We start from the raw sequence: 19,429 nt of genomic DNA, 5'->3' as shown, positions 1-19,429 counted from the left end.
AGTTCCTCTTATGTGCCTTTGGAAAATTGCTCCCATGATCAAAAGAGAAGAAAAAGAGCCTGAGACTTATAGCCCTGGTGATCTATGCTCCCAATTTTCCCCTGGCATTTCTGGGGCTTCCATAAGAGAAGCAACATGTCTCTGTGAACACCAGGTGCAGAAATTATAAGTGTATTGAAATGAAGGAGCGGGGAGTTAAGGTTCCTCTTGTTTCATTTTTCTTTAGGAAGACCAGATGGACACCCATTTGACACTCTCAAAAAGTTAGTAGCTCTTGTACCAGGGCTCCCTCTATTTGGACGGTCTTATTGGGGAAAGCAGCAAGGCTAAAGGGGAGGAGGATTTTTTTCTCCACAGGCGCGCATTAGGTTCTCAAGACTAGAGATCATAGAATTTACAGTGCAGAAGGCGGCCATTCAGCCCATCAAGTCTGCACCTCTCTTGGAGAGAGCACTCTACTTAAGTCCAGGCTTCCACCCTATCCCCGTAACCCAGTAACCCCACCTAACCTTTTGGACACTAAGGGGCAATTTAGCATGGTCAATCCACCTAACCTGCATATCTTTGGACTATGGGAGGAAACCGGAGCACCCAGAGGAAATGCACGCAGACACTGGGAGAAAATGCAAACTCCACCGAGACAGTCACCCGAGGCTGGAATTGAACCTTAAACCCAGGAGCTGTGAGGGAGCAATGCGAATCACTGTGTCACCATCCTGCCCTTGTGCCACTGTGCCCCAGAGATGCTCTGTTTTTACACAGCACTAGGCATATCCCACAGCTGGCAACCATTGCCACTGTTATCACTTTATAAGGGCTGCAGCAGCAACTGGGTTTCCATCCCTGCTTAGAGTACAAGTCCTGGGCAGAGTGGGGCCATGCTGGAGGACATAGTAATGATATGTATACAAAAAGCAAGCCAGGTACAGGTCGGGCATTTTATGTGTACCTGGCACAATAGTGGGGAGTAACAGAAATGTTTGACAACATCTAATTTTGAGCATGCTGAATATTTTAGTTTAGTTGAATATGATGAATGTGGTTTTGGTTTATTTAAACTTTGAAATTACAATCTCACTAATTAAAAAGAAGTAATGTGTGTTTTCAATTCTTTGACATCAAAGAGGCTGTTAAGTGTACTGAAATAGTGTTAAAATAGTAAGATAGCATCATACAAGTCCTGATGTTTCCAACCTTTTTATAAAGTTTAATAACATTTTAAGTTGATGTAATAAGAACTGAGTGTTAGAAAATTAACATTTTCTCTTTGGAATTGAGAGAGTTCAATACATTTGTGTATTTGTACCTGGTTCCTATTGGGCACAATTCCCAGGCACAAAAAGAGTTCTATTTCGAGCAGAGAAGATTCAGGGGAGATTTTATATCTATATTCAAAATCATACAGGGTTTTGATAGAGAAATGGGGAGAAACTGTTTCCAGTGGCAGGAGAATTGTTGGCCAGAGGGGACAGATTTGGAATGATTGGAAAAGGAATAAGAAGGGGAGATGGGGAAACATCTCTTAACGTTTAGAGGTGTAGTCTAGAGAGAACTGTCTAGGGGATCAGTGGAAACCGATATGGTAGTAACTTTCAGGAGGAGTCAGATGGGTGCTTGAAGGGGAAATAAGTATTGCTTTGGAGTTGGACTGATTGGAATGGAAACAGTTTTTCTCCATTTACTTCAGTGACCTTCCATCATAAGGTCAGAGGCAGGGACGTTCGCTGCTGATTGTACAGTGTTCAGTATTGTTCCTTAGATAATGAAACATTCTTCATCCATATGAGGTAAGATCTAAATAATATTCAGGCTTTAGCTAATAAGTGGTAAGTGACATTCATATCGGAAACAAGCCAAGCAATGACCATCTCCAATATGACCAAATCTAACAAACTAACCTTGGACATTCAAAGGCATTACCATCACTGAATTCTCCCTCCCCTGGAGTCGGCCAACATTGGTCCGAATATTAACTGAACAAGCCACTTGAATACTGTGACTACAAGAGCAGATCAGAGGCTGGATATTCTACAGTACGTCTCTCACCTCCTGACCAGTACATTTTCACCATCTACAAGGCATGCATTGGAAGTGTGATAGAATACCCTCCACTTGCCTGGATGAATAAGGCCCTAACAATACTCAAGCAGCTTGGCAGTATCCAAGCCAAAAGCAGCCTGCTTGATTAGCACCCCATCCACCACCTTAAACGTTAATTCACTCCACCACTAGCAGACTATGGCTGCAGCGTATACCATTAGTGATATGCATTGAAGCAACTGGCCAAGGCTTCTTCAGTGTCTCCAAAATCTGTGACCTCTACCACCTGGAAGAACAAGGGCAGCAGGCGCATTGGAGCACCGCCACCTGCCACTTTCCCTCCATGTCGCACACCATCCTGACTTGATATTATACATTGTTCCTTCATTGTTACTGAGTCAAAATCCTGGAATGCCTGACCAGACAGCACTGGAAGTACCTCCACACCATAGAATGCAGTGGTTCAATAAAGTGGCTCACCACCACCCTCTGGAGGACAATTGGGGATGGCCAATAAATGCTGACCTTGCCAGTGAAGTCCACATTTCATGAATGAATTTTTTTTAAAACTCAGTCCACTCTTTCCATTGCACCTGAACAGATCCTCCCTCAATTATACCCATGATGCCACCCTGTATTATATCATCCACAATCGTTCCATCAGTCTTGGTGCCACATGCCTCCCTGCATGAAAGCCAACCAGGGCTGCCAGTTAGTGTACAAAATTTTCAATAAAGTCCTGCAGGTAAATTGTGTAGAACTTCCAGGAAACTCATGCTGACATTATTTCTCCACCCAAAAACCCATCACTACCTCCCCCTCCCTGTAATATAGCAAGGCCTATCATTTTATAGGTATGAAGATTTTTTCTGAATCGTAAATTATTCCACAATTACTCTTGGTCCTGTTTAGTTACCCACCCAAAATAATTAACCTTGTTAATATTTGTAAGCCAGAAATTGGCAAAACTTCAGGCAATAACAAACTGATTGGCAATTCGGGATTCAGGGAAGTATAGTTTGTAAGATAGTTTATTAATTCCCCTCAAACAAGCTATATAAGTCTTGAAAAGGGATGGTAATGTTATAAGATTCTCATTGAAGCCAATTAACTTAATTTGTTTATAGTAATTCTATATTACAGGATGATATGGATGGGCTGGTCAGATGGGCAGAACAGTGGCAAATGGAATTTAACTTTGAAAAGTGTGATGTGATGTATTCTTGGAGAACTAACAAGGCAAGGGAATACACAATGAATGATTGAGAGCTAGACAGTACAGAGGACCAGAGGGACCTTGGGGTTCATGCCATTGATCGCTGAAGGCAGCCAGACAGGTGGATGAGCTGGTTAAAAAGCAATATTGGATACCTACATTTATTAGCCGAGACATAGAATGTAAGAGCAAGGAGGTTATGGTGAAGCTGTATGAAACGCTGGTTAGGCCATAGCTGGAGTAATGTGTGCAGTTCTGGTCGCCACACTATATGATGGATGAGTGTGCAAAGGAGATTCACCAGGATGTTGCCTGGGCTGGAGCATTTGAGCTATGTGGAGAGGTTGTCGTTTTTTTCCTTAGAGCAGTGAAGACTGAGGGGGGACCTGACCAAGGTGTACAAAATTATGAGGGGCATAGATAGAGTATATAGGAAGGAACTATTCCCCTTTGAGTGGTCAATAACTAGGGGGCATAGATTTAAGATAAGGGGCAGGAGAGGATGAAAGAACCTTTTCACCCAGAGGGTGGTGGAAACCTGGAACTCCCTGCCTAAATGGATGGTGGAGGTGGTGAACTCACAGCATTTAAGAAGCATTTAGATGAGCACCTGAAATGCCATAGCATACAAGGCTATAGACCAAGTGCTGGAAAATTGGATTTTAATATATAGGTACTTGTTGGCCAACGCAGACACAATGGGCCAAAGGTTCTCTTTTTGTCCTGTAAAACTATGACTTTCAGCCTCGACTTAAAATAAAAATTCCGTTTTCTAGATTGCAGAACTGAAGGTCGAACTTCAAAAATTAACAAGGGGCAATGGAACACAAATGAACAATAACAATAACATCTTTGGAGAGGAGCAAGAAAGGAAAACATCACTCATGGATACAATGAGAGCACTTCCTCTAAAAGCTGTTGATAGCTTGACAAGAATGCAGGAATACAATCTTGATGGTTCAATTCAAGGTGGGGAGACCTTGCATTTTAATCCTTTCTGGTTTGATTTTGGGAAACTGTTCAGAGTATCTTTTATTATTGGATGATCCATCACTAGACATGAAAGAATATCTAAAGTAGAGCATTTTCAGTTTCTGAACGTCTTTTGCTATCTTTGCTGCATGCAGATTTCTATTACATGCTGTGAAATGGTGATCCTGCAAGCAGAGTTTAGGGAACTAGCAAAGAGGACCTCAAAGTTGACAATCTCAAGATTACTCCCTGTACCACACACATGTGAGTATAGAAAGTAGAGGCTGGAGCAGATGAATGTGTAGCTGGTACAGGAGGGAGGGCTTTGAATTCCTGGGGCATTGGAATCTGTTCTAAGGGAGATGAGACCTGTATGGACCATTTAGGTTACACCTGAACAGATATCAGACCAATGTCCTTGAGGGTCAATTTGCAAGTGCTACTGGCGACGGTTCAAACTAACTTGCAGAGGTATGGGTGCCGGGAGGTATATGAGATGGCAATAGAGAAGCAAATAGTAATGTCTTAGGTGGGGTAAGGGTAAGAGGGAATGTAATATGGTCTAAATTAACATTATTGTGCATCTATGTGGATGCGTGGAGTGTGGTAAATAAGGTTGATCAGCTGCAGTTATAGATAGTCAAATCAAAATATGATGTGGTGGAAATAATGGAGACCTGACTCTACAAAAGGCAGGACTGGGTACAATATATTCCTGGATAACAGGTGTTCAGGAAAAAAAGGTGGAAGGGTAGCAATATTCATTAAGGAGAACATTACAATGTTGGAGAGAGAGGATATCCCAGAAGGACAAGGACAGAATCTATTTAGTTACATCTAAGTAACAGTAGAGGTACCATTACATTGCTCCATGTAGCCTAAGACCACCTACTAGTGGGAAAGATGTACAGGTACACATTTGCAAGGAAATTACAGAGAGGTGCCAGAATTATGGAGTAATTATATGGGATATTATAATTGCCTTGATATAGTCTGAAATATTAATAATGTATAGGACAGAGAGTGGCAAGAATAGAGTGTTTTCAGGAGAATTTTCTAGATCTGTACAAGCTGAGTTTTACACTGAGGGTATGCCCCTCAGCATCAATTTGGGGATTAACCTACTATGGCTTAGCTGGCTCATTCCTCTTTAATTTTTGGAGTGACAGCCATTTGCTTAGTATGAAGCGGGACGAGTCTCTTCTTCCAGGGAGAAGTTCACCTCATAGAGCTGTTGGCCAATTGGATGGCAGCAGGGCCAATTGGGAGCAGTGGCCATTAATGGTACTGCAGTTTGGGCAGGCGGTGGAGTTCAGCAATTGACCCGGATATGGAGGTAAGTCCAAGGTCTCTCCAGGACCATGCTGACTAGTCACAGCGAGGGGGGGTATGGGACATGTTGGACCAACAGGGAGAATGATGAACGTGGAAAGGCAAAGAGTTGTCGGCTCTCTCACTGGAAACATGGAACTGAATTTTACGGGCCACGTGGAGGTGGGTAGGGGGCACTTGCTTCCCCCCCCCCCCCCCGTTTAAATCAGCCAGACTCTATGTAGGGTGAAGGCCTCTCCCGCTGCCTGTTATATCTGAGTCACGGTGGGATGAAACCCTAGATATTAATTTGGGTCACAAGCAGGCAACCAACCGGACACCACCCCGTCATAAAATCATGTCAGGGTTGGGTGGACTGGTGTTGGGTTTGCCACCGATGGCACAATGTCCTAATTTATGGTTCCACTTGCCAGTTTTCCCACCTACAGATGGCCAGTAAAATTCATCCCCATGTTTCCAGTGAGAGAGCTGACAACTTAGTAGCATCACCGGGAGGGGGGGGGGGGGGGGGACTGCTGCTGCCTTCTTTGTCGCATTCTCCACACGCAGCCCACATTAAAATGTTCTATTTCCTGGGCTGCAGCTGGGAAACTACTTCTATTTAAGTGACAGCCTTCTCACAAGGTGGTGGGTTCAATTCACGATCAGCAAAATTCAGACAGCCTCATAAAATGTCACTTAATAGGGCAGCACCGTAGCATAGTGGTTAGCACAATTGCTTCATAGCTCCAGGGTCCCAGGTTCGATTCCCGGCTTGGGTCAGTGTCTGTACGAAGTCTGCACGTTCTCTCCGTGTGTGCGTGGGTTTCCTCCCACAGTCCAAAGATGTGCGGGTTAGGTGGATTGGATATGCTAAATTGCCCTTAGTGTCCAAAATTGCCCTTAGTGTTGGTTGGGGTTACTGGGTTATGGGGATAGGGTGGGGGTGTGGGGTTGGGTAGGGTGCTCTTTCTAAGAGCCGGTGCAGACTCGATGGGCGGAATGGCCTCTTTCTGCACTGTAAATTCTATGATTCTATGACCTTCAGATATTTAAATTGGCTGCCAATTGGGAGCAGTGGCCATTGATGGTACTGCAGTTAGGGCAGGAGGTGGAGTTCAGCAATTGACAGTGGGATATGGTAAGGGAGTCGACCCACCACTGAACTGGTAATCCAAAGGTCCAGACTTAATGCTCACGGGTTCAAATCACACCCAGACAGCTGGTGGAATTTAAATTCAATTAATGAATAGAACCTGTAATATCATTGGAACTCTGTCTCCCTCACGAGTAATTCAAGTCTTCACCTTCGAAGATCTCGCCTTGGAATTTTCTTCAAAATCGCTCCAACTCCTCCAACCCACCTTGCACCTTGTCTCCTGAGATTGTGTTGCTGCACAAGGGGTGGCGCGTGGCACAGTGGTTTGCACTGCTGCCTACGGCGCTGAGGACCCGGGTTCGAATCCCGGCCCTGGGTCATTGACCGTGTGAAGTTTGCCCATTCCCCTCTTGTCTGCGTGGGTTTCGGCCCCACAGCCCAAAGATGTGCAGGTTAGGTGGACTGACCATGTTAAATTGCCCCTTAATTTGAAAAAAATAATTGGGTACTCAAAATTTAAAAAAATAAAGAATATTTTTGCACCAAAGGGGTACATTTTCCCCAGCATTACAGGTACCAACCTTCTGTTGGCTTCTTTGATTGTTGGAGCTTCTCTTGAGCCTGCACCACTTACAGTCTGCTATGTGCAGCCCGTTTCCTACTTGGAGATTGTTTCTCTGCTCCTCTCTTGTTTTTAGCTGGGGCCTGTCAGTCTCCTGCCTGGGACACTTGGCTGCAATGGTGCTCCGCTTCAAGTCACATGACATGGGGTTTTTGTGCCTTTTTTATTTGCACTGTCCTTGGCCCAAAGAATTTACTTTTTTTGGAAATATTTTCATTGACATTTTAACAGTTTTTATACAAAGTTAACCAAAAAGCCCAAACAAGAACCCAACAACAGGAATAACCCACCCACTCCCCCTCCCCCACAAAAGTATAAACCAACCACCCAAAATGGATTTTTGTGCCTTTTTATATGTGTATTTGCACTGAGCCTGTCCTTGGCCCGAAGAGTTTACTTTTTTTGAAATATTTTGATTGAAATTTTAACAATTTTTATCCAAATATTCATAATAACAGGAATAAAACCCCTCACCAACCCCTCCCCCCACAAAAATATAAACAAAACCCCCACCCTATCACACCATCCTCCCAACAGCTAACAGTGACCAACTCTTTAAAGCACATTATAAACGGCCACCATCTACGGTAGAACCCATCCACTGACCCTCTCATGGTGCACTTGACCTTCTAGGTGCAAAAACCCCATCAGGTCACCCAGCCATGCTGAGGCACTTGGCGGTGTAGTTGACCTCCAGCGAGGCAAAGGCTAGAACGTGTACTCGTGGGGCTCGGATGCGGTATCCCTAGCGTGTCACTGTTCCCCAGACCTAGAATACTTGACCGTGGAATGTCGCCCTTTCGACCTCCCATGTGAATTCACCTGTGTACTCATCACAGCATTCTACATCCCATCCCAGGCGGAAGTGAAGAAAGCACTTGACGAACTACACTCCACCATCAACAACCAAGAAAAATGATCCTGAATCCCTGACAATCGTGGCTGGAGACTTCAACCATGCCAACCTCAGGAAGGTTCTACCCAAACTCCATCAACATACCTCCTGCCCCACCAGAGGTGCAAACATCTTGAACCACTGCTACATGAGCATCAAAGGTGCTACCGCTCCATTCCCCGACCACACTTTTGAAAATCCGACCACAAGTCGGTACTCCTACTTCCGGCTTACAAACAGCAACTCAAGTGTGCTGAACCAGTCAAGAAAACCGTGCAGTGCTGGTCCGAGGCATCTGAGGAGATACTCCGCAATTGCTTGGAGTCTGTGGACTGTCCACAGTCAAGGCTGTGGCAGCTAACCTGGACGAGTATGCAACCACCGTCACAGACTTCATCAGTAAGTGTGTCGAGGACTGTGTACCAAATACGGGTGTTCCCCAAACGGAAACCCTGGCTCAACCAAAATGTCCACTCGCTGCTAAAGTTACGGATGGAGGCTTTCCAGTCTGACGACCCTGACCTATATAAGAAATCCACGTACGGCGTAACAAAATCAACCAGGGACGCCAAAAGACAGTACCGGATCAAACTAGAGTCCCAGGCCAATGACACAAACCCGAGACGTCTATGGCAAGGCTTACATGAGCTCCCAGGCTACAAAGCAAGGCCAGGTGGAATCTCTGGGGCTGAAACATCCCTCCCCGATGAACTGAACAAGTTCTATGCCCGTTTTGCACAGTCAGCCAATACATCAGTGCCACACGCCACAACAGCCTTGGACACACCCATACCCACTATTACAGCCTCTGAGGTAAGAGCTGCCTTCTTGAAAGCGACATGCCCAGATGGAGTCCCTGGATGAGCCTTCCGAGCTTGCGCTGATCAGCTGGCGAGTGTATTCGCAGATATCTTCAACACCTCACTTCTCCGCTCCGAGGTCCCTACCTGCTTCAAGAAGACCACCATAATACCAGTACCAAAGAAGAACAAGGTAGCGTGCCTCAACAACTACTGACCAGTGGCCCCGACGTCTGTTATCATTAAATGCTTTGAGCGGCTAGTCATGAGACAGATCACCGCCAGCCTCCCGGATGGTCTCGGTCCATTGAAGTTCGCCTACTGCGGCAACCGATCCACAGCAGATGCTATCCCTCTGGCCCTACAATCAACTCTCGAACATCTTGACAACAAGGACACCTACGTCAGACTGCTGTTCATAGACAACAACTTCGCCTTCAACACCATTACCCACCAAGACTAATAACCAAACTTTGCAACCTTGGACTTGACCCCTCCCTGTGCAGCTGGATCCTTGGCTTCCTCACCAACGGACCGCAATCTGCTAGGATAGGCAACAACACCTCCTCCACAATAGTCCTCAACACTGGGGCCCCGCAATGATGTGTGCTCAGTCTTCTACTGTACTCCCTATACACACACGACTGTGTGGCGAGATACAACTCCAATTCAATCTATAAGTTTGCAGATGATACGACTGTGGTGGGTCGTATCTCAAACAACGATGAATCAGACTACAGAAGGGAGACAGATCACTTGGTTGCATGGTGTACCGAAAACAACCTCTCTCTAAATGCTGGAAAGATCAAGGAACGGATCATCGACTTCAGGAAGCGTAACATGACCCCCCCCCCCCCCCCCCCCCCCCCCCCCCCCCCCCCCCCCCGGTCTATATCAACGGCTCTGAAGTAGAGATGGTCAATAGCTTTAAGTTCCTGGGGGTCACCATCACCAACAGTCTGTCCTGGTCCACTCATGTTGATGCAACAGTCAAGAAAGCCCAACGTCTCTACTTCCTACGGAAACTAAAGAAATTCGGCATGTCTGCATCGACTCTCTCAAACCTCTGCAGGTGTACCATAGAGAGCATCCTATCCGGCTGCATTACAGCTTCGTATGGCAGCTGCTCGGCTCAAGATCGCAAGAAACTGTAGAGTGTGGTGAACTCAGCCCAACGCATCACACAAGCTTGCCATCCTCCCATTGATTCTGTCTACACCTCCCGCTGCTTCAGGAAGGCAGACAGCAATGTCAGAGACTCCTCACCCCCAGGCTTTGCCCTCTTCCAGACCTTTCCATCAGGCAGAAGATACAGAAGTCTGAAGACCCGCACATCCAGACAGAGGAACAGCTTCTTCCCACAGCTATTGGAATCTTCAACGACTCTCCCTCAGACTGATCTGTTCCCTGTAAGAACACTATTCACAACGCCCTATGGTGCTCTTATTTGGCCTTGTAACCAATCACTATTTGCTGATGCACCACTGTCAATGTACTCTGTCGATTATTCTTTTGTCTATTATGTGCGTACTGTGTACGGTACTTGGCCGCAGAAAAATACTTTTCACTGTACTTCGGTGCATGTGACAATAAATATCAATCAATCAATCAATCCTGTCACCATCCGGAGCTCCGAACGTCCGAAACCCCAAAAATCGCTATCAGCTGGTATGGCTCCAACCCAATGTTCAGGATTGCCGACATGGTATAAAAAAAAGGATCTCCAGAAGCCCACCAGCTTTGAGCACGACCAGAACATGTGCGCATGGTATTCCAGCTTCTTCGAACAATGATCGCATCTATCCTCCACCCCATCGGAAAACCGGCTCATTCTAGCCTCGTGAGAGGTCCTCGAAACACTACTTTGCGCTGAAGGAGACTCAGATTTGCAGAGGACAAGGTCGTGTTCACCCTCCTCAGACCCTCGCTCTAAACCTCCTCCTCCAAAATTAGCCCTAACTCTTCTACCCACTTTGCCTTCACTCCCTCAATGAGCCCATCTCCTCCCCCACTATCCATCCACTGGTAAATGTTTGACGTATTGGCTACCTCCGACCCCAAGCAGGATAAAATCCACTCAAGCAAGGCTACTTCACCCGGAAGGCAATTTTTAACCCAGCTACGGACCTGGAGATACCTGAACCCAACAGTATCTGTCAGCCTATATTTCTCCTTCAGCTCCCCTAGGCTAGCAAACCGACCGTCTAAAAATAAATCTCCCACCTTCTCCAACCCTTTATCGTTCCCTCCTTGTATCCAGCCGAGGACACTCAAATGACTGATTTGTACAGATGGGATCTAGCCTTGTGGCACACTTCAAATTGAAATGTTGACGGTGATGCTTCCAAATTTTTAACGTGGCTACTACCACCGGGTTAGTCGAGCGTTTCTTAGGCACCAACAGGAGCGGAGCGCTTATCAATGCCCCCAGGCTTTCCCCCTCTTAGACTCTGCTTCCACCCGGACCACAGCTCCTCCAAGTCCCCGCACCACTCCAGCACCTTTTCAGCATTAGCCACCCAATAGTAATATTGAAAGTTTGGCAAGGCCAAGCCTCCTGCTTGTCTCTTCCTCTGCAGCACCACTCTCCTGATCCTCAGTCCCTTACATGCCCAAATAAACCCAGTCACAAGCTGGTCAATCTCTCTGAAAAACACCTTGGGCAGGAACACCGGGAGGCACTAGAATAGGAATAAAACTCTCGGCAAGATATACATCTTAACCGATTGTACTGGGCCCACCAGGGATAGTGGGAGACCATCCCATCTTTGCAGGTCCACCTTGATCTTCCCCATCAGATTTGTGCAATTCAACCTCCGGAGTTTCCCCCAGTCATTTGATATCTGGAGCCCCAGATATCAAATATTGCTTACTGCGAACCGGAACGGTAACCCCCTCAGCCCCCCCTCTCCGCCACGGTGCCCCAACCACAAAGTACTCGCTCTTTCCTATATTTAGCTTATAGCCAGAAAAGACCCCAAAACGCAAGATCCCTGTAATATTTCCCACTGACGCCTCCGGATTCATAGAATTTACAGTGCAGAAGGAGGCCATTCGGCCCATCGAGTCTGCACCGGCTCTTGGAAAGAGCATCCTACCCAAGGTCAACACCTCCACCTTATCCCCATAACCCAGTAACCCCAACTAACACTAAGGGCAATTTTGGTCACTACGGGCAATTTATCATGGCCAATCCACCTAACCTGCACATCTTTGGACTGTGGGAGGAAACCGGAGCACCCGGAGGAAACCCACGCACACACGGGGAGGATGTGCAGACTACGCACAGACAGTGACCCAAGCCGGAATCGAACCTGGGACCCTCGAGCTGTGAAGCAATTGTGCTATCCACAATGCTACCGTGCTGCCCTAACATATAATAACAAATCGTAAGCGTATAGCGAGACCCTATGCTCATCCCTCCCCTAACTAATCCTTCCCAAGTTTTCGAAACCCTCAGCGCTATGGCTAGTAGCTCTATTGCCAACACAAATAACAAAGGGGACACCAGACAACCCTGCCTAGTACCCCTAGTATAGCCAAAAGGGCCAGAAGTCACTTCGTTAGTGAAAAAACTGGAAAATGGGGCCACATGCAGCAGTGGCACCCACACTACGAAGCCCAGTCCAAACCCAAATTTTTCCAGTGTCATGAACATGTTGTCCCACTCTACCCAATCGAATGCCTTCTCCACATCAAGCGAAACAATGATCTCTGGAACCAGACCCTTCCCAGGGATAAGAACAACGTTTAACAGTCATCTCACGTTTGCTGTCAGCCTCCGCCCTTTACAAATCCAGTTTGGTCTTTACCCACCACCTCCGGGAGACCAGGCTTAACGCCAGAGCTTTAGCTAGAAGCTTCGCGTCCACGTTTAGCAGGGAAATCGAACGATATGACCCGCAGTCTGTGGGATCTTTGCACTTCTTCAGGAGCAGAGAAATCGACGCCTGCCCTAGCAACTGCAGCAAGGCGCCTCTCTCAAAGGAATCCCTGAACGTCCCCAACAACAGAGGGTCCAGCTGCTTTACAAGTGTTTTATAAAATTTCATCGGGAATTCATAGGAACCCGGTCCTTTCCTCGACTGCATCAACTTCAGCGCCTCCTTGACCCACTCCAATGGAGCGTCTAGTTCCTCCCGCAACTCCTCCCCCACCTTGGGAAATCTCTAACTCCTCCAAAAATTCCAAAATACCCCTCTCATCCCGAGGTGGTTCGGACTTGTATAACTCCCTGGAAAAGACTCTAAATGCCCCATTCATCTTCTCCTGAGCCGAAACCAGCCCCATCCCACGCTGTAATCTGGACAATCTCCTTCTCGGCCTCCTGTTTCCTCATTTGATATGCAAAGAGCCGACTTGTCTTCTCTCCATACTCGTAAATTGCCCCTTTGGCTTGCCCAACTGTGGCACCACCCCATCCATGCAGATCAAATTGAACTGCATTTCCATTTTTTCCTATCCGCTAGTAATTCTGGGGATGGACTGCCAACATATTTGCCATCTACCTCTATGATGTCATCTACCAGTTTTTCCCTGTTCCCTCCTCCCCTCCACATCAATGTGTGTCTTAAAAGATAATTTCTCCCCTGATTACTACCTGCATCGCCTCCATAGTATCAAGGGTGAGACTTCCCCATTATCATTGTTCAACCCCCCCTCCCCTGTTTCCTTCATAAATGCAAGTAACGCCTTCGCCATACCCCCCGGGACCAATGGCCTTGGTTAACAGCAGTCCACCCTCGGGTCTAGCACACAGTTCATATCACCACCCATTATAAGTTAGTGGGTGTCTTGATCTGGCATCGTTGCCAACAATCACTTCATGAACATTGTATCGTCCCAATTCGGTGCATATACATTCACCAGCACCACCTGATTCCCTTCTAATAGACCGCCCATCTGCATCTTCTGTTACCTTCTCCAAACAAATCCAGACCCTTTCATTAATGAGAATTGCCACATCTCAGATCCTACTATCGAACCTGAGTGGAAAACCTGGTTCACCCAAGCCTTCCGAAGGTGCACCTGGTACTGGATGTGCATTTGGATCTCCTGAAGAATCATCCCGTCGGCCCACAGACTCTTTAATTGAGCAAAATCCGTGCTCTTTTTACTGGGCTCCCCAGGCCCCACACATTCCAAATGACCACACTTGTAGGGGGTCTCTCACCCCCCCCCCACCCGCTCATAACCTTGAGTCAGCCATTACCACTGCGATAGGCCATAGCTTCGCCAATGATTTCAAAGCCATAGGCCCACCTAAAATGGGGATCTGCTCCATCCAACTGGTGGAACAAAGAAAAATTCCCAGTCACTGTTCGTTTCCTCCCTCCCGCCCCCAGTCAGCAGACAGCCTGCCACCTTCACTAACTCCCCCCCCCCCCCCCCCCCCCCCCCCCCCACCAACCTTCTAGACCCATTGAGCCTAATCTAACTGGCCCAACAGTTCCACCCCCCACTTGACTTCCGTTAACCAGCCAACTTCCTAGCACTACCAAGGTGCCTCCCCAGGTCCCACCTATTCCTTAACCAGCGCCTTTGCTCCTGCCCCAGGCTCATCCCTTCTCTATGATCTTCATCCCTAACTATATTGGAGAAAACCTACGCCAGGGGAAGAAAAATCCCCATCCCCCCACCGTCCTGATAACTACTGAGCCCGAAAGAGAGTAAACATGAAAAACAGAAGAGGATATAACCCTTACCTAACCATCTCTACCATTACCTGAACCAAATCAAATTTACATGAACAGTAATACCCCAACCACCAAACAGCTCACCCCCACCCCTCAAACCATACCCAGTCCATCATCTCTGATGAAGCTCTCCACCTGCTCCAGAAATTTGAAGTAAAAGTCCTTTGAGTCAAACATGACCACCCCATACTGCACTCCTAGATTGTACGGGACCATCTTCACCTTACTAAAGGCCGCCCGTCGCCTTGTCAGCTCAGTGCCGATGTCATGGTAAATTCTTACCGTCCAAACAATGCTCACTCCAGCACCCATTCCTTCCTTTGGAAACTATGGAACCAAATGATCACCACACGCTGTGGCTTATTCAGTTTCTTGCCCCATCCTCATCTCCGCTCATCAGCCGAGAAAACTTTGCAGAGAAGTATTCGGTTGGTTTGAGCCCTTTTTTGTCCCACAATCATCGAGTGAGGGCCCAGACTGGCGGCGGTGTGCCAGACATCAGGATCCTCACCAGCTTCAAGGAGCGTGACCTGGAGGTGACCAGTGTGGCCGAGGACAGGGCGGTCACCAATGCGGAGGCTGGCAGACGCTACAGAGGTGAGGAATGACCAGGCCTCACCAAACAGACCTGTTAAATGTGAGTTGGCCTTACTGACTGACCCATCCTTCCCACTGACCATATGTCCATTATCCCGCAGGTCCTTCAGCCGACGGCGCCAGCCCATCCCGGGTGGCACCCTGTCCAGCCTCCCAGGAGAACATCTTGGGGGAGAGCTCTGAGGATGCCACCATAATAGTCGCAGCACAGCTTTCATCCCCACCCTCCACCAGCGCAGATACACACACCTCAGCCTGTGGAAGAGGTCATCCCGGAACTGATGGAGATGAAAGGGTGCAGCTGGCTCATTCAGAGTGAGGTGTCAGCAACCACTCCAGCAGATCCATAGTCGCCTGGAGGAGTCCCAGAGGCTACGGTGCAGGGGATGTCATGGGCAATGCGTGGCACCGAGGCAAACACTATGGTGGCAACCGCAGCGGAGAGCGTGGTGCACGATATCGGCGCCATTAGTGAAGTGTCCAAGTCGTCTTGCATTCAGTGACGACAATGACTGAGGGTCTCGACAGAATGTCCGCCTCGCTGGGGGATGTCACCAGTGCCAGGCAGACCTTGATGAGGTTCTGTGGGACATGTCCCGATCTCAGAGGGGAATGGTCGAGGTGCTGCGGAGCTTGTCGTAGTCGCAGGTGGGTAGTGCCAAGGCACTGCAGAGCATGTCCCAGTCACTGAGGAGCATCGCCAAGGGCGTCAATGCGATAATGCTGACAATGGGGAACCGCCAGGGCTGGCAGAGGCAGGTGATGCAGAGGCAGCCGGTGCTCGAACCAGCGGCCCCTCCGTTTCAGGGCGAATGCCAGGCAAACCCCAAGGAGAGAGGGCAGCACATTGGGAGGGTGGGGAATTGCCAAATACAATGAACACTTTTGTGCACAACCAGTGTGATGCCTCTGTCACCTTCTTCCGCAATGGGGGCTGACCCCCGAACCCTTGGCCCATCTCTCCAGGCATCACCCTCTCCCCATGGCATTCACCCACCCTCCGGCTGTGGGCATGTCCCCGGAGCTGTGTCCTACCCCCTTGGGTGTTTGGATGTTGGCTGTTGCGTGTGTGGTGTTGCCTCCCGCAGTGGCCAAGCACAGTGTCCAGGCATCATGGAGTGATTTTGATGCTAGACAATGACTCCCACATGCTACATAGCCCGCCCACCCACGGGAAGCCATTTGGGTTGTGCTCACTTAACCACGATTGCCAATTCCCTATTAGCAATAGCCTTCATCCGCAAGGCCAGAGGCCTTGGCAGTCGGTGGGGAGTATGGGTGTTCGGTGGGGCAGACAGGCAGGGACAGGGATTTCCCCAGGAACTTGCCACTGAATCATGGGCAGGGCCGGCCCAAGGCACCGGCAACTCGGGCCGTCGCCCGGGGCGCCATGTGCTAGGGGGCGCCAGAGACTCGGGTCCCGCGCATGCGCAGTTGGGCCGGTGCCAACCAGCGCATGCGCGGTGGCCGCCCTCCCCCAAGGCTGCCCCCTTCCCCCCCCCCCCCCCTCGCCCCCGCGCCTCGGGTCCGCCCCCCCGCCTCGGGCCCGCCCCCCCCCACCGCCTCGGGCCCGCTCCCTCCGCCTCGGGCACGCCGCACCCCCGCTTCGGGCTCGGCCCTCCCCCGCCTCGGGCCCGCCCCCGCCGCCCCCCCGCCTCGGCCGGCCGCCGCCTCGGGCTTCGGCCCTCCCCCCGCCTCGGGCTCGGCACGCCCCCGCCCCCGCCTCGGGCCCTCCCCCCTGCCTCGGGCTCGGGCCCTCCCCCCGCCCGGGCTCGGCCCCCCCCCCCCCCCCCCCCCCAGCCTCGGGCTCGGCCCCCCGCCTTCGGGCTCGCCCCCCCCCCCCCCCGCCTCGGGCTCGCCCCCCCCCCCCTGCCCTCGGGCTCGGCCCCCCCCCCCACCCCCCCCCTGCCTCGGGATTTCTGCCCCGCCTCGGGCTCGACCCCCCGCCTCGGGACCCCGCCTCGGCCCCAGCCCCCCCGCCTCGTGCCCCCCGCCCCCCCGCCTCGCCCCCCCCGCCTCAGGCCCCCGGCCCCCTCGGGCTCGGCCCCGCCCCGCCCCCCCCCCCCCCCCCGGCCTCCCGGCCGCGCCCCCCGCCCCCCCCCCGGCCCCGCCCCCCCCGCCCGAAGGGCGCCGAAGTTCAGCTTGCCCGGGGCGCCAGCAACCCTAGGGCCGGCGCTGATCATGGGAGGCCGTAGCATAAGGAGTGTCTCCCGTTAATTTACGGAAATGAGACTTAAGTGGCGATAATTGGTTTCAAGCCATGCTACAGTGAGATCCCGATTTTGCCAAGGGGAGCGGGCCAGTTGCATCACAAACTGTTTAGAGCCTGGTTGCCTTTCTCGATTTTGGTCTCTCCAGCTATTCACTGGCCTCGTTTCGCTTGAGCGAGAGCGTAACGAGGTCAGAGAATCACACCCCTAATTGCCAGACTCGGTACGCAGCCTCAACTGCACAAGGCCTACTTGATTCAAAAAGTCTCTGATCAACCCCTGCCAGATGGTCTAAACACCGAAAATCCCATTGCAATGCAAAATAACTCATTTCAAGGATTTTTGTATTGTTTAACCAGCCAGAAAGACAGCAGAAAATAATTCTACTCTGGAACTCGCATGAAGTCATATTCATTTTTTTGTTGTCTGTATACTGCAAAGTTTCTTTGCTCTGTCTCATTCAACGGTTCACTGTGAATATACTCATTTTTCCAATTTTGAATATTTAAAATAAGCTAACATTCTGAGTTAATTCTAACTCAAGATTGCTATGGATTATTGGTACAATTGGGTCACATGAAAACAAGGGATTTTAAACTCTACTGATTTTTTTAAATGAATTCAAAACTCCGTCTGCATATGAACAGGTAAGAGGAAATAGGTGCAGTTTGAATTGACCCTCTCCTCTCTGTAGCATGTGTTGATCTTGCTCCCCTTAAATGCATCTAGCTCTTAACCTCAATCACTTTGCAGCCAGTTTAATTTTTTAACTGCTTGCTGGGTAAAGAAATTTCTTCAGAATTCCTTACTGGATTTAGAATTTGTAGCTTATGGATGTCTAGCAGAGTAATGTAAGGAATCACATGATAGACTGTGTGTAGTAGAGTCTGGAAGGAGCATGGAGACAGCACCCATGCAGGCCTGTACCGTAGATATGTATATAGTTATGAGTTGTTAATAAACACTTAATGCTAAACAATACAAGCCTCCAGACCTCTGTGAGACACCAAAAAACCCGAACAACGTCGTGGCAACTTTGGGAATGCCGATTTTCATTCAAAAAGTTGTTTGACCTGAAACAAAGCTTCAAAAGCACAGGTGCAGAGGAATAAATCACCAAGAAAAAGCTTCAAAAAGGCTTGCCAGCTGAAGGCAAAAAAATAAAATTCTTTACTGCAGCAGAAGACTCCAAATACATCATTGTTGAAAGTCCAGCTTCAAATCGCAGAACATGTTGTCAGCACATCTAGCAAGGATGAGCTAAATTTTTTAAAGTTCCAGGCTACAAGTCCTGGGAAATCTTAAAAAATTTAAGAGTCAGAAGCTCAGTTTGAAAAAAGCAGTCACTAAAACCCAATCTGTGAGTTAGCACCTTAGCAGCTGAGCTTGCTTCAAATTTTTTTAAATAAATAGTTGATTGAATACTCTGGGAGAATCCCAGTTTTTAAAATCCATCTAAAGGCACTCAAAAGTCTGGATTCAATGAATTTGCAACTTTAAATATAAACACTGAGCAAAAGGGTACTGCAGGCAAAAGGATACTGTTGAGAAAGCATTTTCTTTAAGCTGGGCGAGATTGCCATTATAATGAAGCCTGCCAAAACTGGCAAGTGTGAGAAATCTCTTTGTTCCAAGTGAATGGCGGTGCCATCTTGAAATTTATGAAGCTCTTAAAGCAGATCTTACACTTTAAAAAAATTTAACCATGGATCAGAATTCCACTCATCCAGAACAATTTTCTACTTATCCATGGGCCAAACCTAATGCTAAATTTCACATCCTTGAGAAAAGAATTTCTAAAGTACAGGAGTACATCAGGTGGGAGTCAGAAAAAGTCCAGATAAAAGCCTTTGCCTACTGACTTTGTAAATCTGCAGAGGAATTAATCCTATTGCAAGGTATTGTTGAGTCCAGCTTCAGTGAAATGTTAGAAATCTTTGATAGATATTTTTAATGTTGTGCAGTGCACAG

The 19,429-nt window shown here is 48.7% G+C and overlaps 1 protein-coding gene across 8 annotated transcripts in view; it reads left to right on the top strand.

The window, feature by feature from the left end:
* ppp1r9a (protein phosphatase 1, regulatory subunit 9A) overlaps positions 1–19,429 on the top strand; it is a 401,146-nt gene that overhangs the window by 251,393 nt on the left and 130,324 nt on the right. For all 8 annotated transcript variants that reach the window (XM_038797554.1, XM_038797547.1, XM_038797548.1 and 5 more), the window contains one exon: positions 4,033–4,225. In XM_038797554.1, coding sequence (XP_038653482.1) covers positions 4,033–4,225 — 193 coding nt within the window. The remainder of the gene's footprint in view (positions 1–4,032; positions 4,226–19,429) is intronic.

This window comes from Scyliorhinus canicula, chromosome 5, assembly GCF_902713615.1.
Source record: "Scyliorhinus canicula chromosome 5, sScyCan1.1, whole genome shotgun sequence".
Classification (NCBI taxonomy): Eukaryota; Metazoa; Chordata; class Chondrichthyes; order Carcharhiniformes; family Scyliorhinidae; genus Scyliorhinus; species Scyliorhinus canicula.
The sequence above is the reverse complement of the archived record's forward strand: the minus strand, read 5'-3'. Positions and strand labels throughout refer to the sequence as shown.